Source organism: Patiria miniata, unplaced genomic scaffold (assembly GCF_015706575.1).
Source record: "Patiria miniata isolate m_02_andy unplaced genomic scaffold, ASM1570657v1 HiC_scaffold_29, whole genome shotgun sequence".
NCBI classification, from domain to species: Eukaryota; Metazoa; Echinodermata; class Asteroidea; order Valvatida; family Asterinidae; genus Patiria; species Patiria miniata.
Window position 1 is genome coordinate 25,870,834 of NW_024037068.1, and position 20,939 is coordinate 25,891,772.

At 38.7% G+C, this 20,939-nt stretch overlaps 1 protein-coding gene across 1 annotated transcript; it reads left to right on the forward strand.

Moving 5' to 3' along the window:
• The first annotated feature begins 4,185 nt into the window (after window positions 1–4,185).
• On the forward strand, window positions 4,186–19,590 carry LOC119736147 (tyrosine-protein kinase Mer-like). Its single transcript, XM_038210158.1, has 17 exons — window positions 4,186–4,482; window positions 5,446–5,760; window positions 6,882–7,175; window positions 7,731–8,060; window positions 8,496–8,777; window positions 12,048–12,071; window positions 12,639–12,908; window positions 13,262–13,435; window positions 14,081–14,143; window positions 14,346–14,555; window positions 15,058–15,168; window positions 15,552–15,739; window positions 15,905–16,027; window positions 16,336–16,447; window positions 16,995–17,091; window positions 17,645–17,744; window positions 18,356–19,590. Exons 1-17 carry the CDS (start codon window positions 4,188–4,190, stop codon window positions 18,431–18,433), a joined length of 3,066 nt encoding a protein of 1,021 aa, XP_038066086.1. The 5' UTR covers window positions 4,186–4,187; the 3' UTR covers window positions 18,434–19,590.
• The last annotated feature ends 1,349 nt before the right edge of the window (window positions 19,591–20,939 follow it).

The following is a 20,939-nucleotide window of genomic DNA, read 5'->3' on the forward strand; positions in this document are numbered from 1 at the left end:
GTAGTGATTGCAGTATATCAACGGTATTCTTTTAAAGATATTACATGTTAAAAGTGTCTATCGGCACCTAGACTCTTATTCATTGTGGTGAAGTAAATGCAACTGAATCTGGAAGCCATCTTTAAAATCCAAGATCGCCCCTATAGTGCATATGGACAAATTATCCATTTTGCACTATTTACAGTACAGTCGATAGAAATTAATTGTACTTAATAAAGAATGCTTAGAATACGACTGATCGTGTCGGTGTTACTTAATTTATGTCCTTACACAAACAGTCTCCAAAATACTTTTAAATGTAAATATAACTTAAGAAAAAAAGTAAAAACAACTTGCGACAAATCAATCTAAACCTGTTGAATGTCAATAACATTTTAACCTGTTAACTGTCTTAAAAAATATTAAGAAACTTTTAAATAACACAAATGAAATTATATAAAATGATAAAACGTGTCAAACATGTAAAGATGGTGGAGAACAAAAATAAACGGATGTTGCAGTAATCTTCGCCGACCAACAGAATATGAAATATGAACACTATTAGGACAGTGACAGGAGTGTGAGCGTTAGAGTCCATAAAAGGTTACATAGTCCACATTTTCAAATGACACCGTATCCAGCTGTGTGGGGGAGGGATTTTGCCAATTCTGTGGGAACGAAAGTGCGAACACTTAACAGCATGTTGTAGATAAAATGCCTTATATTTTACTATTCTTTTGAGCAAGAAAATGGGCCACATTTTATTAAAACTAACTAATCCATTTCAACACCCCTCCCAAAACTTGAATTTAGGCCCAGGCACACTGCCATTTGAACATGGTGAAATAATTTCTTGTCCAGATTAAAAAAAATATCATACAGTTGTACAAATCTGTTTATGAAACGGTCTAATAGAAATATGTGTGGTTTATGTCATTAATATTTCAATCCATACAGATTTGACCATGAAAACGGTTGCTTGTTAAGCAAAGACGTTTTATATGTACGTAGAAATGTGATTAATAAACAAAATATATAAACAAAATGTGCTGTGTGATGTGTTAATAATAATTGACAGTTTCAATATTCATTTGGAATTTTAATTTAATGAACCACCTCGCCCATATTTTTTTTATTATGTGTTTTTAATTGTTCGTTTGTTTTTGTCTACATTGTTTCTAACTAACACGACTTAAAAGTCATGTATGTATCTTTTCTTTAAGTTTTTCCACCAACTGTCCACGCCCAAACAGTCACCGTCACCCTGTTACCAGTATCTACGGTGCAAGGCCAATCAGCAACACTCACCTGTACCTTCTCACTGGATGTCCCTGGTGCCTTATTCAACATCGAATGGAGTCAGAGAGGCACTCTTATTGCTGACTTTTACAACGGAGCCCAGACACCAAATTATGTCAATGGATTTGCTGAACCTGATTATGTTGCATCAAGGAATGATTCAATGAGTACTCTGACGATAGCAAGTACTCACTTGTCTGTTGATGATGGAGGATATAGCTGCAGGGTGACATATGCAGAGGGTTTTACTATTTATGAAGGAACAGCAACCAGTCATCTAATAGTTTATGGTAAGTGGATTAATCTTGTCTTCGCTAATGCAGATTTTTCTTTCTGTTTTTCATACAACACCGGGGAGATAAAGTAACTTCTACCCAGACGTGTTTTCCCTGATTTTGGTTAAATACTAAATGTCTTATCCCCTTAGTGTTTAAATGCGTCTATGAAGTTGGGGTATTTTGCCTTATTTTGTGTTTTGTATAATTGTGTTAGGCATTTGGTACGTACACACCGACGAATTTAATTATTTAAAACCACAATTTTCTGTATGCAAAACTGTTAGTGATGTCGAGGATTTGCCTTGGCGGCTTTGTGGGGGTGCGGCTTCGCTGGGGGGGGGGAGGTCTTCATTGGACCTGTTATTTACTACATTATACATGTACATGTAACCGGGTACAGGTAGACTAATACATTCTGAAGTTCCTGGATATGCAACAATTTTCGCAATTCAATTTCAAATGTATGTACCGGTACGTGTGTACAATGGAAGCGCTTACACCGCAAATTATCATGTATACACCATCAGCCATGTCAGTCATCAATTCCCCCTTAGGGGCCAAGAAATATGTTTTTGTTTTATGATGTACAATGCACTTGTAGGCATGTACTTTGATTGCTGGCCATTTTCTCCAGTAACAGAGCGTTTTTGTATGTGTATGAATTTAGTGCTTCCATCAACCATCACCCTATCCGACTCAACTGGAAGTTACCCTTCTACTGGCGGTACATCATATCTTATTGAAGGTGTGGACCGTCAGTTCACCTGTGAGGTACCAGACATCAACCCAGGGGCATCATTCATTTGGTCTGTGAATGGTAGAGGTCTCTCAGAAGATAATACCAATAACGCTACAGGTGCCAATAATTTGACGACCAGCACAAGTACGGCCACCCTATCACCAACATGGAGCCACCATGGAGATATGTTACAGTGCCAGGCTTCCAATAAAGATGGCCATGACGGGATAAGCATCAGCGTTACACTTGACATTAAAGGTATTTGTATTTTCCATACTTCTATTAAATTTTGGAATGATGTGTATTGGAACAAGCATGTTTCTCCTCAATTAAAATGCATGATTGCTGTGCTCACTGGAAGGAATCGATATATATACATGTAAAGCACTTTCTTTGCATTCAATTGGGCCATTTGTGTCAAAGTCTTTAATTGTACCCTGTATTGTTTATGTCCAGCCATACATAATTGAGGACTACTGGATGTAACGCCATCCGCACTGCTTCCAGATAGTATTGCAATTCCCAAACGTATTACGTGTACAGTGATAATTGGAGGATTTTGACAATTTGAAGCGGTGGTCACCCCTCCATTGAACAATTAAGTCAAGAAAAACGGATGAGTTTTGTAGGATTGAGGCAGAATGCAATTACTGCATAATGGCAATTGGAGGATTTTGCAGGATTGGGGATTTTTCTAAGGAAAAAAAGGCCAAGGGAGTTAGGGTTAATTTTTACATCTACCACAGTCTTTGAATGACATTTTTAAAGAGCAGATTTACTTACATCTACAATGTACTTTGTACGTTTTGAGTGGAATCTAAATGTATGCGCTTGTGGGTGTGCTATGGCATACCATACAGTAGTCTTGATAATTCTCTGTGAACATTCCTATTTTATATTTGCAACCAGTGCCACCCAAGACCTCATCCATGTCAATGCATGATTCCAATGGAGCGTTCACACCAGGAGGTTCAGTCAGCGTAGACCAAGATGCCTCACATACCTTCACATGTCAGGCTCAGTCTCGACCTGCAGCTACCATCCAGTGGGATGTCGGTTCTCCTAGTTACCAGGACAGTACCTTTGGACCATCCAATCCAGGCACAGGCGATGGTTTGGTTGATACCACTAGACCCTGGACATTCACTCCAAGCAGAACCAATCACAGACAGGATGTGAGGTGTGTGGCCAACACTGCAGAGTCACAGCAACCTTACCCACTAGTCATGGTTTCATTGAATGTCAATGGTATGCGTCTTTTTTGTTTGTTTACAATATTAAAATAATTTATCTAATGCAAAATGTTTTCCTTTTCTTATTTGAAAACTGTCATCTTGAGTCTTTCAAAACTATTGAAAGCTACCGGTACATTCATACATATGTAATGAAGCCTTGAGTTCAATGAAAAACAAATGTTAATTATGCATGTATAAAGTGAATAGAATGTCGTTGTGACATTTGTTTTATTGATTATTTATTTCTTGTCAGAATAAAGTTTTAAAAAATGGAATTGTTAAAAAAAAAATGTGTACATGTACATGAAGATTTTTTTTCTGGTTTCTGATACAATTATTGGAAGATCGTTGCATTTTCATTTCCAAAATGATGTAACGCTCATACACAGACAGTGACAGAATTTATATCGTTTTCTATTTGTTCTGGAGCTTTAATCTCGATTTCTTTAAGAAACAGTGCATTGTGCATAAAATAATAACTGCAGCTAAAACTGTATATCAATGACTGAGAATGTTGTGACTGTAATGAAATGCACTGAAGACGTGGGATATCATGAGCTGTTTAGGACACCAGCAACGCTGGAAAACAGAACAAAGACGATTTCTCTTCATCGACTCACAAGCATTGCATATTGTATTCACTCAGGTCCCCCTGACATGCCTGTGATCTCTGGCAATGCTGGTAGCATATCTATGACAGAGAATGACCCCATTGTGTTAACATGTACAGCAGACATGGGATATCCTGATGACTGGACTCTGGTTTGGTCCAATGGAGGCTCACCAGGTCCAACTACGAGCTCGTCAGCATCAGGTGATCGCTACAGCTTCACCAGCACGCTGGACTACACACCAAGGAGACAGGATAATGGACATATCATCACGTGTACAGCAAACAGAGCCCCATGGATTCCTGGACAAGTGGGATCCTTGGGGCCGATTGATGTCAAGTGTAAGTCAACTGAAACTAACGTTGATGATGAAATATCTTGAACTAATTTTGAATTTTCCTCTGAAATACAGAATACTCTTTGAAAATATTACTCTGCAACTCAAGTAAACAGAAAACATCAGCTGTTATTCAGGAGGTGAAGTTGTTCTTTAAAACATTGTTATGTAATACCGACCCATGTGGCTCATTATTATTCAATGTTCATACAAGTGTTCATCCACATTATTGAACAAAATTAAATATACATGCAACTCAGCATGGGTCAGTGCAGAACCACTCTCAGTGAATGTCTATGTAAAGGGGAAAATGGTTACCGTTATACATGCATCGATGCGTCATGTATACAAGCATTAATTGAGCACGTATCATACATGCACATTATTGCATGTAAACTAAATTGTATTTGAAATGTATACATGCACAACTTTCCCACTCTTTGTACATGGAGCCAGTGGTATAGCCAGGTTTCTCACCATAGAGAGCCAGTGGGTGAAGGGGGGGGGGGGCCTTGATGTTACAGTGGAGAGGCGCTCAAGTTGTGTCAATTCTACTTGTGAAAGAATTTGGTCAATTGTACAACTAACACAATTTCAGGGGTGGGGGGGACTGGGACGACAGCTTGTGCCACATGAAGCTAATTACAATGTTGTCGTACAGTGTGAATACATTCATGTATTTTTAGGAATGTAGTTTGTTTTTGTGTTTCCCTGTTTTAGAATATTGGTTCTTATTGGGAAATCTACTAATATGATAAAACTCCAGAGCTAACAGAATTTGAGATTGTACCGGTCATGCCAGTAGTCGTCGTTTCGACATTTTTTTTGACGGTATTCACAAAATTTGTCCTAACAAATAATAAGTTTGCTGTGATAAATGTCTACTATTTATTTCGTGAAGTTGTGCAGGGGCAGCTGCTTCTGCTCCTCCATTTTGTGAGATCAGCTTTTTATGTCTAATTTTCAGTTTGTGCCAGTTCACTTACTGTGGCAGGGTCAGACGCAACAGCAGGCAGTACAGTCACCTTAAGATGCAATACATCCGAGAGCAGCAACCCAGCTACCACTCTAACCTGGTCTAAGGGTAGCGTACAGCTAACCACGCCTACTGATCAACCCAACGCTCCTGGAGATAATGGAGGCAGAGTGACTACAGTCATCTACACAACTGATGTCCTGAACAGGACTAACAACGGAGACGTGTACAAATGCTGTGCCACGAATCCATCCATCGCATCATGTGTTACGCCGTTGTGTGACACGCATACTTTGAATGTCAGATGTAAGTCTCGTTATTCTTTTTAGTGTTTCTTGTGGAAGACATCTTGTTATGTTGGCCAATAGACCATTATCACGATGCAGCCATTTGGATAGTTTCCATTAAAATCAACGTAACCAAAGCGAGGCTGAAAGGAAAAAATAGTCTGGTTGCCTTTTGCTCAAAAAAATATCATTCTGTAATGTTATTGGATACAGTGAACATGACTGAAATGGTGGCAGCATGAAAAAAAAGGTCTATCAGGCTCCAATCTAATTCAATAAAATTAAATTGATACATGCTGATTTGGCCATTGTCGCCATCTTATGACTGCCTTTAGCCCGGTTCATACTTCATGCGAAAGCGAAAGCGAAGCGAAATTCGTGACGTCAACAATACATTCGAAGCGCGTCCACCATTGTTGACGAAATGAATTTCGCTTCCTACATGATTTCGCGTGAAGTATATATGAACCGGTCTTTCAACCTTCCCTGCAGTCATGAAGGTAAAAAGCTCGGTTTTCTGCATTTCTTTCCTCATCCCGGCGGCGATTTTTTTTCCAAACGAGATCGGACAATAGCAAAAAAGGGCGCTCTTTTTGCGTTATGCATATATATATGATGTCCAGGGCTTTAGATAATATGTGATACAACAAGAAATAATGTGTTTAAATAATCACCGACGATTGAAAGCTGATTTTTGGACTGGTTGGAAGTAGTCCTGACTTCTAATCAGGTGATCCGAGTTTGAATCTCAGTGAGCGTTTTTCACTTCTTCTCATTTCTACCTTTTAAATAACTAAACTGAGAAAGGAACATTTCTCAAAAGACGTAAAGTCTATCTTGGGTTTGTGTTGTGGAGAACAAGACCTTAGATATGCATGTAATGTACCATTCAGAAAATGGGAAACGGTTGTCGTTTGGGAAAAAAGATTCGCACCCCGGCGACTCCCAGTCCTGATGAGATACATTTGTCCACTGGTATTTTGGAATTGTCCATAATGTATCAATTTGTCTGTAATGTGGCCCACATTCTTGAGTATCGCCGAAGTTAATACATTGTTACTGAAACTGAATTTGCATCATGCGAACAATAATGTGGATGACTCAGAACTTACATGTAATTTGATGTTTTCTTCCCCGTAGATCCTCCCGACTTCACCTCGTTAACGCAGACTCCGCAAACCCCTGTCACTGAAGGCAGTGATGTAACTCTCACATGCACTGTAGATGCCAATCCTAGGCCTAGTGACATCACTTGGAAGAAGCAAGACTCAAGTGAAGCATTCAGCTCAGTGTACGATGATGTCACTAGTACACTGACTCTGAGTAACATCAGGAGGGAGCAGGCTGGGTACTACACATGTACAGCGAATAACGGTGTGCCTACAGATAATCCTGCTGATGTGGTTTCATCTCCAATCACTGTTAATGTCCATTGTAAGTTCACATTTTGAAAAAAAAAATCATCTGCATTTATAATCACGTCAATGATGTTTTTAATTATAGTTTGTTTACCGGTCAGCATGGCTTCATTTGCTGAGTTGTTAATGTATTTATTGTCGAAGATTTATTGCAACCCATTGTCTATAAAATTAAATGATTGTAGAATGCAATTTGTTTATGGAAAATAAACAACAGCATCCTAATGATTTACGTAAGTTCTTGAAACACACGTGCTGAACATGTTGGCGTAGCGGTTCTTTCCTCGTTTTCCACCACTGTGACCCGGGTTTGATTCCTGCCCTGGCCACGTGTGGATTGGGTTTTCAGTCCCTACCTGATTTCGTGTGTTTCCCCCAGATTATTCTTCCTGGGTTTTCCTCCCAACCTCTAAAACTGTAATTTCTTCTCATCACCTTCTTTACAGGTTTCTGCAGGCATGTACGTGAGCTACAGTGCCTTGGGCACTTTTGAGGAATCCTTGGTTTCATTACGAGAAATATATCATAATGACATGCATAATGTGTGTTTATTGTCTTGTTCTCCCCACAGATGAGGTGAACATCACCAATAAGGCAATGAATGAAGCAGGAGTCAGTAATGGTGATACTGCCGTCTTAACCTGCATTGCTGTGGGCAATACTCAGCCAGTCATGGAGTGGTATAGTCCAAATAACACCATGATTACCAGTGACACGCACGAAGGCAAGTTCTTTGTAACCAATGAGACATCTGGTGGAGACAGAGTTTTGGGATTTGAAGTCACAAGCAAGTTGACCATCAAGGCAGTAGATTCCCAGGTTGATTATGGGGTATACACCTGCATCAGTTCGAATGGCATCGGGAGAGAGGACTCACTGAATATCATCCTCAATGGAACAAGTAAGAAAGTAAATGGGTTATATGTATAATACGTCGTTAATATTATTCCAGTTTGTTTTCCTTGGCATAAAAATACATGTACCTGTATGTATAGGCTACATCTCTTGCAAGTGACTCTTACCCATGAGGGCGGGTCTTTTTACTTTCAATGTCACAAAATTTAAATAATAGATACTGTCCATAGTAAGGGCCTGTTGCTAAGGGAGGATATGTCCCTCCTGCTATATGTCCAAAGTGCCTGAAACTGTCACCCGATACATTTCCATATTGTATTAAAGCAAATTATTTACTTGAAATATCAGTGTTATAGTTTTGAGAAAGTAAGGGTACATTTACCGAATGGATAAAAAACTTTAGTCCCTCATGGTAGAAACTTGTTAATTTTCTCTACAAACCTGCTTTATATTTATGTTGTTTATGACTTTTGTATCTGAGGACGACCAGACAAGCCTACTAAAGCTGAGATAACTGAGCGGACGGCAGAGACTCTTACTGTGACGTGGACACCTGGCTATGACGGTGGTGAGACTCAGTCATTCCGTGTCAGCTACATCAAGACATCAGACTCCACAGAGGTCTTCACTGAAGAGACAGATGGGAAGACAACATCCACAGCAACGGGTCTGGATGACTACACAGAGTATGAGATCAGGGTGTATGCCAAGAATGCCATCGGTGAAAGCAGTGGTTATAGCAGCACCACGGGATATACACTGCGTGAGTATTGTCTATTTTTCTTCTTTTTATATTTGTTGTATTGCTTAAGTGTTTATTGTGTATTGTGTGAGTCGTTTGTGATTTATTTTTTTAGCACTTTTTGTTTCGTTTTGTGGGGGAGGGACATGTAATAGTTCAAATAGAAGCAAGACTTTATCTCCGCGCTTTGATTTTCAAGTTGGCGTACCCTGATAATGGTATATATTGGGAGACAGTATAAAGATCAATGAAAACAGGTGTGACATGACAGTACGTGTACATATTGTACGCACAAAAATGACACATGCGTTTTGAACGCACTGAAGTCGGTATAATAAATGCACATGTGGTATCCCATACATACCAATATACATGTACATAGATACATCACATATTGTCATCACATTGCTCTTTTCAGTTTTTAGTTGTTGGGATTTCTCCGAAAATCCTACCTAACAACTGGTGGTCCCCAGATCAGCATTTTCAAGAAAAAACGCGGAAATTATGAGCAAAATAAGTGATGATCAATTATGAACACTTGTTGTCTAGTAGACCTGGATAATGCCATAGGAATCCCCCTTTATATTTGCCTTGCCATGCACACTGCCTGATAACCGACAATTGCTTTCGTTAAGTGTCATGCAGACTATTTTTGGGGAGGTTTCTTTTGTGAATCATGACCTCCCATACCTCAGAAAAATGTTTCTCAAAAAAAAACCATTTGATGTAAAAGGGCCTTACAATTTAAATTTAAACAGTGTATTCTGCTTTGGGATATTTTTTTATATTTTTTTATCTGCATGCACCATGTACATACAGTATACATTTTCTTATTCCATAAAAAATTGCCTTCACTTGGTATATTATACCTGTATGGGTATATATGCACAATATCTCCCTCACAGCCAGTGGTATTCTATTCTAGGGATTTCTTTTTATGGACCAGGGTGAAAAATATTTTCTCTTCCTTGTTCCTCTTTGGCGGGTTTTTGTTTTAATAATCAAGGAAGCTTCAGGCAGTAAATATAAGCAGGGCTATTGCACAGCACATGTGCATGTACTTTGCAACGTCATTTGGTTCACACTGTGGTCATATCCATTGGCGTAGTATACATGCAGTCTTTTGTTGATCACTTTACAACTGTGCAGCTCCACCGTGGGAACTATTATGTTGGTTCCTCGTTGCTTGCACTTTTGTATAGGCCACTTCATTTAAAATGTTTGTACAATTTAATTTTCATTTTTTTTGTAAATGTTTTTTTTTGTGTGTTAATTTGTTTTTGTTTTCTTGTTTTATCTTTTGAGATTTTTTTAAAATGTTTTTGCGGTCCTTTTTCAAGAGGGGCGATACTACTACATCCATGTTTTTTAATTCTTTATTCTATATCAACATTAGTTATTTCCTTACACCGTCTTATATGGTACTTCCGCTATGGTTCTTCCTTTTTTAATTACAATTGTTTCGCCAATTCATTACAAAAAATGGGGAATCTGTCAAAACTGGACAAATATACGTTAAAAACAGATGAACACTATACTCCACAACTCATAGTCTGCTCAGGAAACATATTTTATGATTGTCATGGCCCGCTAGTCAAGTGCAGCTCCAGGTTCAAAGTACAAACACGATAAACTTGGCTTTAGTCCACTGAATTTCAAAAGAAACTTACAAAAGCCGGTATTTTGTGGGGAATTCCTCGCATTTTGACACTTGGGAAGAATATTGTTCACTCTATATGATAAATGAATGAGCAAAACAAAATATTAATCGGTTAAGATTTGTGTCGCTGACTGTGTGTGATGATGAGGGAAAAAAGCTGAATTTGTTCCAGCGTTGCAAATTTTAAAAGCAGGTTGGGTGATGCAGGGGTCAGGGTTCAGTGTTCATATTGTATCTAGGTGGCGCTGTTTATACAAAAAAGGTTGTGTATCCATAAACATTGTGTGGGTGAGTTTGTTTCAGCATTCAAAAGGGGACGTTGAACAATAGAGGACAATAGGGTTCGCAATTCCCGAGAGGTCCCCAATTTGGATTCTTGTACAAAACATAATAGCTAGGTCTTCCTAAACAAAAGAGGGACAATAAGGGGTCCCTGATTGCAGGCAGATACACACTTGCGTGGGTAGCTGTTGCAAAAAAATAGTTTAGGTTTAAACAAATGAATGAGGAAGAGGAACAATAGGAATCCTCGAATTACACCGTAAAAAAACGTGCATGTATAATGTATGCAGATGTTCTACTGTCTTATCACGTTACTGGCATACATTATGTACAATTTGTATATGTAGATTACTTGCTTCTTTGCGATGTAATGATGACAAGACAAAATTTTGGCCTTGAAGAAAAAAATGGCCCCTTTCCATCGTCAACGCAGATGTACATGTATCACCCTTCTCCCTACAGATCATCACGTGTCCATGTAATGGTGCAGAATAGAAAAGTTCATTTAAAACATTTGTTTTTTTATTTTTATTTTTTTATTTTCCTCATGCCCCTTGCCAACATGCCTGTGTTTGTTTCCATTTGTTGCCATAATGACTGCGTACCATAAATCCTTGAGTTATACCGATAATGGGGAAGTTGAGTTGCCCTATTATATGCACGAAATTTAAAGCACAAACATGAATAGTTAACATAATTATAGAGAACCATAACATCATTGCAAATCTGTTTTCCAAAAGGCAGCACACAGTTCCGAATGTGTCGTACTTTGCACCCAGGTCTATGTCAGGCACGGATCGGGGGGGGGGGCGCTCTTACTAAAAATCTTAAACTTATAGAAATGTTAATGTAACCCTCCCCCTCTTCTGACTCATTTTTTTTGTTTTCAATCTTAGTATTAATAATGTCGTATAATTTCAGCCTGTCCCCAACAAACAGACACAGATGCGTAGCCAGCGGTGGTAAGGGGGTAATTGATCGAACAGTGCGCCCCTATCGCAAGAAGGCCCCAGCACAACCCTCCACCCCACCCCACCCCCTTAAGCCCGCCACCCCGAACCCCCCCCCCCCCCCCTCCCCCAACCCGTACTTTTTTATTTGACGGAGGCTATTAAGTGTCCAGGGGAAAAAAACGATAAAAAAACTTGTCTACATTTCAGTACTGGGGACATACAAATAAAATCTGACGGGCCTGAACCCCACTCCCCCCCCCCCCCCGCAAATATTCCTGTATCCGGCCCAGTATGTGAAAAAAAACTCTTTACATTGTTCTGCCTTTCAAATGTCACATAATTCTGCCCAAATAGTTTATTGATCGATATTACTCTCTTTATTCTTTTTTCTTACAGCAAAATCACCAGGCCCAGACTCAGGTACGTTCAATTCGAATATCTACATGGGTTTGTTGAATAACATTGTCTTTTCACAAACAAATACATCTCAAGGCTGTGACACGTATACAGTTGTATACGTATTTAATGGACAGTATACAGAGTGTATTCAAGCAAACTTGAATCTTCAATTCTTATCGGTCGTTCCATGGCAAGCAAACCTTGATACATTACTCCACTGTATACGGTTTTACAGCACTCCGCGTATCGTGCTATATATGAGATGTACATTCCGTTCCCACTATACATAAAATAATGTAACATGATAACCGCTGAAAAATTCCGCGTAGAGCGTGCATGCTCCATCTTTACTTTGAGAAATTACTAAATAAATTATTATTCCACTTCTTGTGCTCGTGAAACACCGAAAATGTAGTGCGTTTGCATCCCACACACCACTCGCTATTCTGCCTTATGGCATGTGGGACACAAGGCGCACTACGTTCTTCCATGTTCCACTTGCGCTCGTGGGTTAAAATTTAATTCAGTATGTTTTTGTTTTATATTGCCACTTGTGTTACATACATGATTTGAATATCCAATTATCAGGGATCACTGTAGAGTTTAACAAGAAAGATGGAACTGTGGGAGTTGGAGGGCTGAAGGGGAATGGATGCATCAAGCTGGAAGTACAATACCAAGGCAACGACACCTGGCAGGAATGTGGAGATTGCATCACCTCAGATCAGAAAGTGACGCTCTCTGATCATTGTGCATCATCACAGAAGCGAAGAAGACGAGCTGTAGGGGACATTGAAGCCGTCCGCGCCAAACTTTGCATTGGTGGTTTGTGCAGTGCACCAGCAGATGTCCCAGAAGGTAACCATTGTCACTGCCATTTAGTAATTACCATAATTACGACTACTTCAATGTAAGTCCTACTGTATTCGTCTGTTGCTATTGTTGAGTTTACTATCCAACATTTGTCGTGCTAACTTTTCAAAAATCATAATTTAATGACCGAAATGTCACATTAGGTTAACATGTGATTTACATTTTATTTTATTGCAACATCAGGATTTTACATTTCCTCCCATTTGACTGTAGAACTTGATTTTATTTATAAAAAAAAATGTATTGCTACGTTCTGAAAAAAATAATTGGTAAAGCCTGATTTAATTTAAATTCCTTGTTTTAATTAAAACGGATAGCAATTTTGTTTTGTTTCCAAGTAAAAATTTTGCCTCCTGAACCCATTGAGCCGGTTGACAGTACTGGTGTCATTGTCGGTGTCATCGTCGGATTTGTCGTGTTAATTGTCATCGTTGTGCTCGGAGTCTATGCAAAGAGAAAATATAGGAACCACACCAACGGTAAGATTGACATATGTATCGTCTTTATGGTCCGTTTTAATACGTACTTTCGTGTAGGTCTCATTTTGTAATGTGCAATGATGCACGTGCACAATACATGTGGGCAGGAGAGTTATAAGAGTTATGCTAGCATATGACTTACACACCAATGACATGAGGGCACTAAAATGGTTCTTTCAACGGTGCACAGTATGAGGAAATTGTCAAATGCAATGTATTTAAATGTTCGCCATGTCATTTTTGTGACGTCGAGTTGCCTATAAAAATATCTCATTGCCAATCCATCAATAAAGTATGTGGTTAGTCTCACCTAACTTCTAGTAACCTGCTGTGAGGCCACCTTGGCTTTTGCTTTATAGAATAACAGCTAGATTTGACAGCAGACACTTCTTTAAAACGTACTGTGGAATTGCCATTAAACAGTTAAACCCTTAACCCATATTTAAATTGTGAATTATTAAGCACAGTGATCTCATTGTTTTTCTTTTTGATTCCAGGAGACAGAGAAACCTTGAGAGAGACCGTGTAAGTTTTTAGATTCTTGCTTTTAATCTGCTTGTATTGCTTATGTACATAACTGAACAGATTCGAACGTTGGTGCTAGGTAACCATGTAATATTGCTTCTTCTTTGTATTTTTTGTAGTTTTTATTCCACTCTTTTCACTTCTACAGGAAAGAAGTTCGTCCAAAACCCAAACATCCGCAAACAGACACACAGTCACCCTATCAAGAGATAACAGGTATGATGAAGCGAATGTTAGGAAGAAGTTTAGATGATTTTGAATTCCTGCCGCGTTGAATGTATGCCAGAGGCTGAATGAAGTAAAAGGCTAAAAAATAACTACACAAACAAAAACTGCAATGTAAATCGAAGACAGTGGTGTCTTCTTTGCATAACTGAGGTCCATCCAATTTGTAGTCATTATTTCAAATTCATTTCAGAGTTAGAAGTAATTAATAATCCAGCCAATCAGGAACCAGGAACCGCAGCATATGGAAATGTCCAGACTACCCACAAGGCCTTCCCACGTGATCAGCTGAAGATCATCAAACAGCTCGGACATGGCGCCTTTGGTCAGGTGCTTCTAGCTGAAGCATCGGGGATGACACAGGGGTCAAAGGTCACATTGGTTGCTGTTAAGACACTTAAAGGTTAGCTGAAAAGTAACGTTTTCGAGGAAAATGTAAAACAAATCTCAACTATTGCCAGTTTATAGAGTACAGTGACAAACCAAATCAGATTACTTTAAATTATTGCAGTTACGAGGCGATAAAGATCGTGGCCATAAATAATTGAACAATATTTAATTGCCTAGTATGATTTGTTTATTTTCGTCAATTCGTCTTGCCGTTTCTATCGATAAACCGGCTTATTTAAGGGCTACTGTCTACAGCTTGTATATTGGATGCATAGGTTTCAAGGAGGTGAACAACGACAAGGAATTCATTTATCACATTTATGTTTTAATCACATTTCGTTTCAGCTTGTGATTTCCCTCTATACATGTGATGGTGTTGGGGTATGATTTGTACGTAATAGTGAAGATTCCACTATAACTCTAAAGACATCTTCGTTTTTATTCTGCTTGTGCCAACAAAAGTTATAAAACTGTTTCAGAACATATCGGTTCAATTTTCAATATGAATTCTGCAGAGCAAGCCAACAAGAGTGATAAAGCCGACATGATGAGGGAGCTAGACCTGATGAAGAAGTTACCAGACCATTGTAATGTAGTCAGGCTACTTGGATTCTGTGTAGAGAAAGGTATATACGGTCGGAGTTGGTTTGCTTGGTGATTGCAGTTTTTAAACAAGGCCTTTTTCTCGTCTTTGATGAACTTTGTCCATTGTAACTTTGTAATATCAATCGGAAAGCACAGGGGGAAATTGATAGACTTGATAAAATTATTCGAAAGCGAAGTGCATTAATCAGGAAAAGATGAAATTAATTTAGTATTCGTTTTTTTTTTCAGACACAGCGAACGATGTTTATGGTTTTGATATTGGTTTAACGAAATGTCCTTCAGGATGCAAATTCATTTTCTTTTTACCGAATTGTTCTTTGTCCAGTGTTAAGTGATGCTGAAAGTTTGCTTAAAAACATTAAATCGCGATAGTTACAGATTGTTCATTCCTTTCTACAATCAGACCCGCCATACATCATCGTGGAATATCTGTCCAGAGGCAACCTGAAAGACCTTCTTAAAGACAGTCGTAGTAAGGGAGGGCGCGTCTATGGCAACCTGCATGGTATGAGTAAGTCACTTACATCCAAGGATCTGATGAAGTTTGCCAAGGATGCCGCTGATGGAATGGCCTTCATCTCATCTCAACAGGTAATCGTTCTGAGCCATTGAACTGAGAATATAATCAACACGTTCGGCTCCATTTGTGTCTGACTCTAAACCTTTGAGTCGGTCGAGAACATGAACCTTTACTTCATGATGCATGTCATTTAGCTCTCTTCTGTTTTAACTGGCAATTTCCTAATTCTCACACAGTGCATTCACAGGGACCTTGCTGCCCGTAACGTGCTGGTGGCTGAGGACATGACGTGTAGGGTGTCTGATTTCGGACTCGCTCGTGACGTCATGAATATCCGAGTGTATGAACGGGGTTCAGAGGTATGTGCCTGTGGTGGAGATTCAGTAGCGTATGGGGGGTAGAACGGGGGGCGGGGAGGGGAGAGACGTGTCCCCAATGAATATCCGTGCCCCAGGGCGCCCACGGGTGCCCGCAGGGTGCCACTGGGTGCTCCTGGTGCCCCATCCCCCTGTTTAAAATCTGAAATTGACCCATAACAATGTACCATAATGCCTTAATTGCACCTCTTGAAAAACTGTACACCCCAGGGTGCTCCCTCAGAAATGTAACCTTAGTGTCTTCATTCTGGAGAATAAAAATTATTTGAATAATTAATTATTGTTTGCAGGGTGCACTGCCCATGCGCTGGATGGCCCTTGAGTCCATTTTGGATGACGTTTACACAACAGAGAGTGACGTATGGTCTTATGGCGTACTGCTGTGGGAGACTGTTACTCTCGGTAATATTTACATTAAATCAGCCATAGGGCCTTCGCTTGTTTACATTAAAATCAGCCATATATTTGTCAATATTAGTTTAGATACGTATTGTTGGGTCTTGTAACTGAATGTCTTGCTTACGCATGTAAATAAGCTTCATATGCCCAAGTTGAAACCACCTCCAATTGTTACTTTCTACCAAACGATACCGTTTCAGCTGATAACATATTTAATTTGAGCAAGGTTTATGTTATTCGGTATAGGTGGGGGTTTTTTTTGGTACCTGTAATAGTCGTACACGTAGCTTGTAATGTTTCTGGGGGATGCTGTTTATTGTGTCCTTATGTAAGCAACCGTGCATTAAGAAAAGCCCGTCGCCGTCGGCTGAAACTACAAGAGTGTAAGGTTTGAAGAAAAAAAACAAATCTGATCATGAGGTTCGTTACGGTATGTTGCAGGTGTATTTGGATTATGCCTACTAGCTATAGTCGTTAAGTTAGTTACAGTTGATAAGGTTGTTGAACATGGTGTAAAAGAAATCGTTTTTATGTTTCATTGTTTTATTAGGTGCCCGTCCATACCCTGCTATGACAGCAAAGATAATGGTTGGTGAGCTTCAGGCTGGCTACCGTATGCCCAAACCACAACACTGTCAGGAGGAATTGTAAGTTAGACCATGTACACTGAAAATGTTACTTTATCTTCCTGTAAAACATTAAGGCCTCCTTCCAAATTATACGTAAATGATTTGTTGAATGCAAAATATTTATAATAATGGTCGACTGAATATAAACAATTATTATAGAAATGTGGAAAAAATGAACGTCGAAGGAGTTGGTTTTCCCAAGGTCATTTGGTCATTATGTTTTGAGTGAATGCGGTCGCTGATGCAGCGAAACATTAATTAAGGAACCAACTGATGCAAATTCTGAATTAGTGACATAAAGGTCTACATGACAGTTAAAAAAGTAGACTTTCATGAACTGTAGATTTTGAAAACAAAAAGAAAATTGGTAAGGATTAATTGATAGGCCTAGCTTATTTCTATTGTTATGACTCAGTCGAGGGATTCTATAGTGCCCTCATTTGAGTAAATGTACATCTTATTTTATTGTAATGATTTCTCGTTTTTTTCTTTCACCCGGGAGTGAAGTGTGTATTGCTGTTTGTTGACCAACCAGATAATTATTGAACAGTTGTTTTATCAACAATGTCAGGTATGAGATGATGTCGAGATGTTGGGATGAGGATCCAGAGAGTCGACCGACATTTAAGATGATCAGTAAGGAGCTGAGCAAACTCATCAACAAAGGAAAGGTGAGAGGTCAAGAAAATTTCGGTCAATTACAATTGTCAGATTAAAAACGAAGGTGTAAAGTTCCAATCTTCTGTCTCAAAAGCCGTAACGTTTTTTTTAAAGGAAACTGTTATCTTACAGAAAAGGGTATCGTTCCAAATAAAAACGTTAACACAGGAAATGGGTGTTAAAAAATGAAATCAGAAGAAACTAATAACGAGACTGCAGTTCATGGTAAATTCCTGACACCTGTAAAACAAAATTGCAGACCTGAATTGGAGCTCTGTGGTCTAATGGTTACGGTGTTCGACTCGCGTGCCGTGTGGGTAATGATGCCTGGTGCTTCACCAAGGAGTATAAATGGGTACCCTTAAAGGTAGAGACCAGAATGCGCTGATCTCGAGCTGCTGCGAAAACTCATGGTCTAATGGCCTGATGAACAGGGGTAATACTTGTGAAGCGCTTTGAGACCTTTTTTTTTATAAAGCGCTGTATAAGCACCACATTAGTATTATTATTATTTTATTGTTATTATTATTACAAATGTGGGCAGGTAATTGCAAGTAGGCAAGTGGTTGCTTATTCCTATCAAACTAGATAATGAGTGATTTGATTTGTTTTTTTTTCACAGGAATACATATCGATCAAGGATTTCCAAGAAACCGTTTATGAAGTTGTGCTGACGGAAGATGCTGGTGAAAAGTTTTAATAGTTTAGCCATCTGTAAAATAAAATATTGCGCAATTTTGTTTGAATATAAAAACGCACGTCGATAATTTTGGATTGTCTTTGTATACATCACCAAAACCATCCTGTGCTTCCTGGCACACGGCTCTGCAAATCAATCTGATTACACGCCAAAGACTTAAATATGTTTCGACTTCAGTGTTGATCCAAATTCCATCCTGCTGCCTAGCAGAAGAAAACAAAGAATCAGCTGGACACAAGTAATTGCCATCACGTGACGTATTAGCTTGCACCTTGTTTAGAGCAATTATGTGCTTATCAACGTAATGTCAAATAATGCATTTACATGTTTAAAAGTTTTATGGTATTACGATCATTATTTTCAGGGTTTCTTAACTAAATTATGTCTGAGGAAAGTCCTGAGGTGAAACATATTATGCATTTAAATTCCATCTGAACAAAAGTATAATCAATGCATTATACTCGGATCTCTTCAAATTCGCTTGCAATACACTGTTAGGTTGTGCATATTCGTACAAATGAAGTACTCAGATGGCAAACTTATAGTGTCATTTGTGAACAATTTATAAACCGTTATTTTATTTTACATGTACTTGTATTATAACTGGAAAGGTATGTAAAGGGTTTTTGTTTTTATTAAAAAAAAAGATCGTAGATTTCCAAGGAGGAAGGAGGCACCCGACTCCGCCCTCACAACTCAACATCCCCCTTTCATATCAACATTCCGTTGCTTTTATAAAGCTATAGGCCCTAAACCTAAAGTATGCTGCAATAAAACGTACCTCGCGATACGTCAGACGATCAGACGATTTCCGTGGTTGAAAGGGGGTTGAAACCGTTCGCAAAAGTGCCTTTGGATGAGCTTGACGACCAGTTAAAGATCCAATCACTGTCAAGCTCGGCACAATCGAGGTGATACAAAAGTTTAAGGTAATAAAGGGAGGGACAGTGAACGAGAATACTTTCGCACGGAGTTGCTAATGATATTCATTATCGCAGAACCATCGAACTCATGGATACTTGAATTATCAAACAGTTTTATAACGGAAGGCGAATGAAGGATCTCTAGTGTAGTTTAAGTAGACGATGACACTTATGTCGTTTCTCATTCGATGTATATAATAACGTCACTTCATAATTAAAGTATACACACATTATATATAGCCATTTTAAAAAGGTTTAAAGGTTTAGTGGCACCGTCAATAAACCGAGTGAACGTCAGTTGAGAAAAAAATTATTGAGTAAATATTGAAAACTTAAATTTATTGAAATTCAAATTAAGCAGCAAATTAATATTACACAAATTTAACGCTCTACGTTTGGATGGAAAATAAAGAACGCTATTCGTCATGACTCCCAGGATATTTAATGAGGAAAAATGGGGAACGTTAACCGTCATGGCTTGGGGGATTTTTTTCTTAGGGGAAATGGGGAACACTAAACGGGGAACACTCAACGTCATTGCTAGGAGGATAGTTTTTAGAGGGTAAATGGGGAACACTAACCGTCATAGCTATTAGGATAATTATAAAGAGAGAATTGGGAACAGTGACGTCATTTAAAGGAGTATGATTTTTGGGAAAATCAAGATCGAACTCCCCGTTTCCTGAATGCTGGATTCGCCCTACAAATACCTCACAGTTCATTGTGGTTGTCTGAAAGCAAGACAAAGCAAGTCTATTAAAGCTGGTTCCAGAGTGAACAACATCCCATTCAATTGATTCACAATGGCTATCCCCTGAACGTCCAAGCAAGCATTGTCTTCAAACTTCATCAGTGATAAAACCTCAGTCTAAATGTTAAAAAATATTCAACAACGTCCTTTTGAAGGCCCGTCTTTTAAAAAAGTTGAATTTATATTATTGTTTACCTAAACACGATTGTTAATAAAGATATTGTGAAACAGTCAGAACACTATAAATTGTTCCTTTTTTGGTGGACGAAAGAGGTTCTAGGGTCATTGCATTTTAATGGTGATATACTTTGCAATTTCAGTATTTTTTTCTTGTAAAAGAGGTTTATGAAATTGGCTTTCCAGTCATTATTAGTTTTGGTGCTGCATATTTTTTAAATATGAATTATATTTTGGGGTGTTTGGGTTCCGCTTTTTTGACTCACCCTGTATAATTCACTCACAATCGCAGGCCGACATAGTCTACCATCGTAAGCTATTTAATGCACAATTATGAGTCAGTCAGTCAGTCTGTCAATCAGTAAGAAAAGTACACAAATGATTGCTGGTCCTCTGGGACCAGAAAAACAATCAGCATAATAGAAGTACTTTATAGTTAAATTGACCCTGACATTCGGGATCTCATGTCGTTGTTTTTTTTTTTGAAAAAAAATAGATGTTGGTACTGATTGTGCACGTGACAGCTTCTTGCTGTAAATTATCAAACCCTGATCTGTCTCTCCAAATATACCCCTTTCTGTGAAATGAGCCTTCAGAGTTTATTGCATTCACAGGGAATCATCTCGAACAGTATCTTGAAGAAATCGGACATTCT

What these genes read in the sequence shown, in the direction of transcription:
- LOC119736147 (XM_038210158.1), top strand. Translation starts at nt 4,188, where the DNA reads ATGCCTGTGATCTCTGGCAATGCTGGTAGCATATCTATGACAGAGAAT. An exon ending in ATGTATCGTCTTTATGGTCC is followed by an intron (nt 13,436 to 14,080) that starts GTTTTAATACGT and finishes TCTACAGGAAAG; the next exon opens with AAGTTCGTCCAAAACCCAAA. An exon ending in TGGATTCTGTGTAGAGAAAG is followed by an intron (nt 15,169 to 15,551) that starts GTATATACGGTC and finishes TTCTACAATCAG; the next exon opens with ACCCGCCATACATCATCGTG.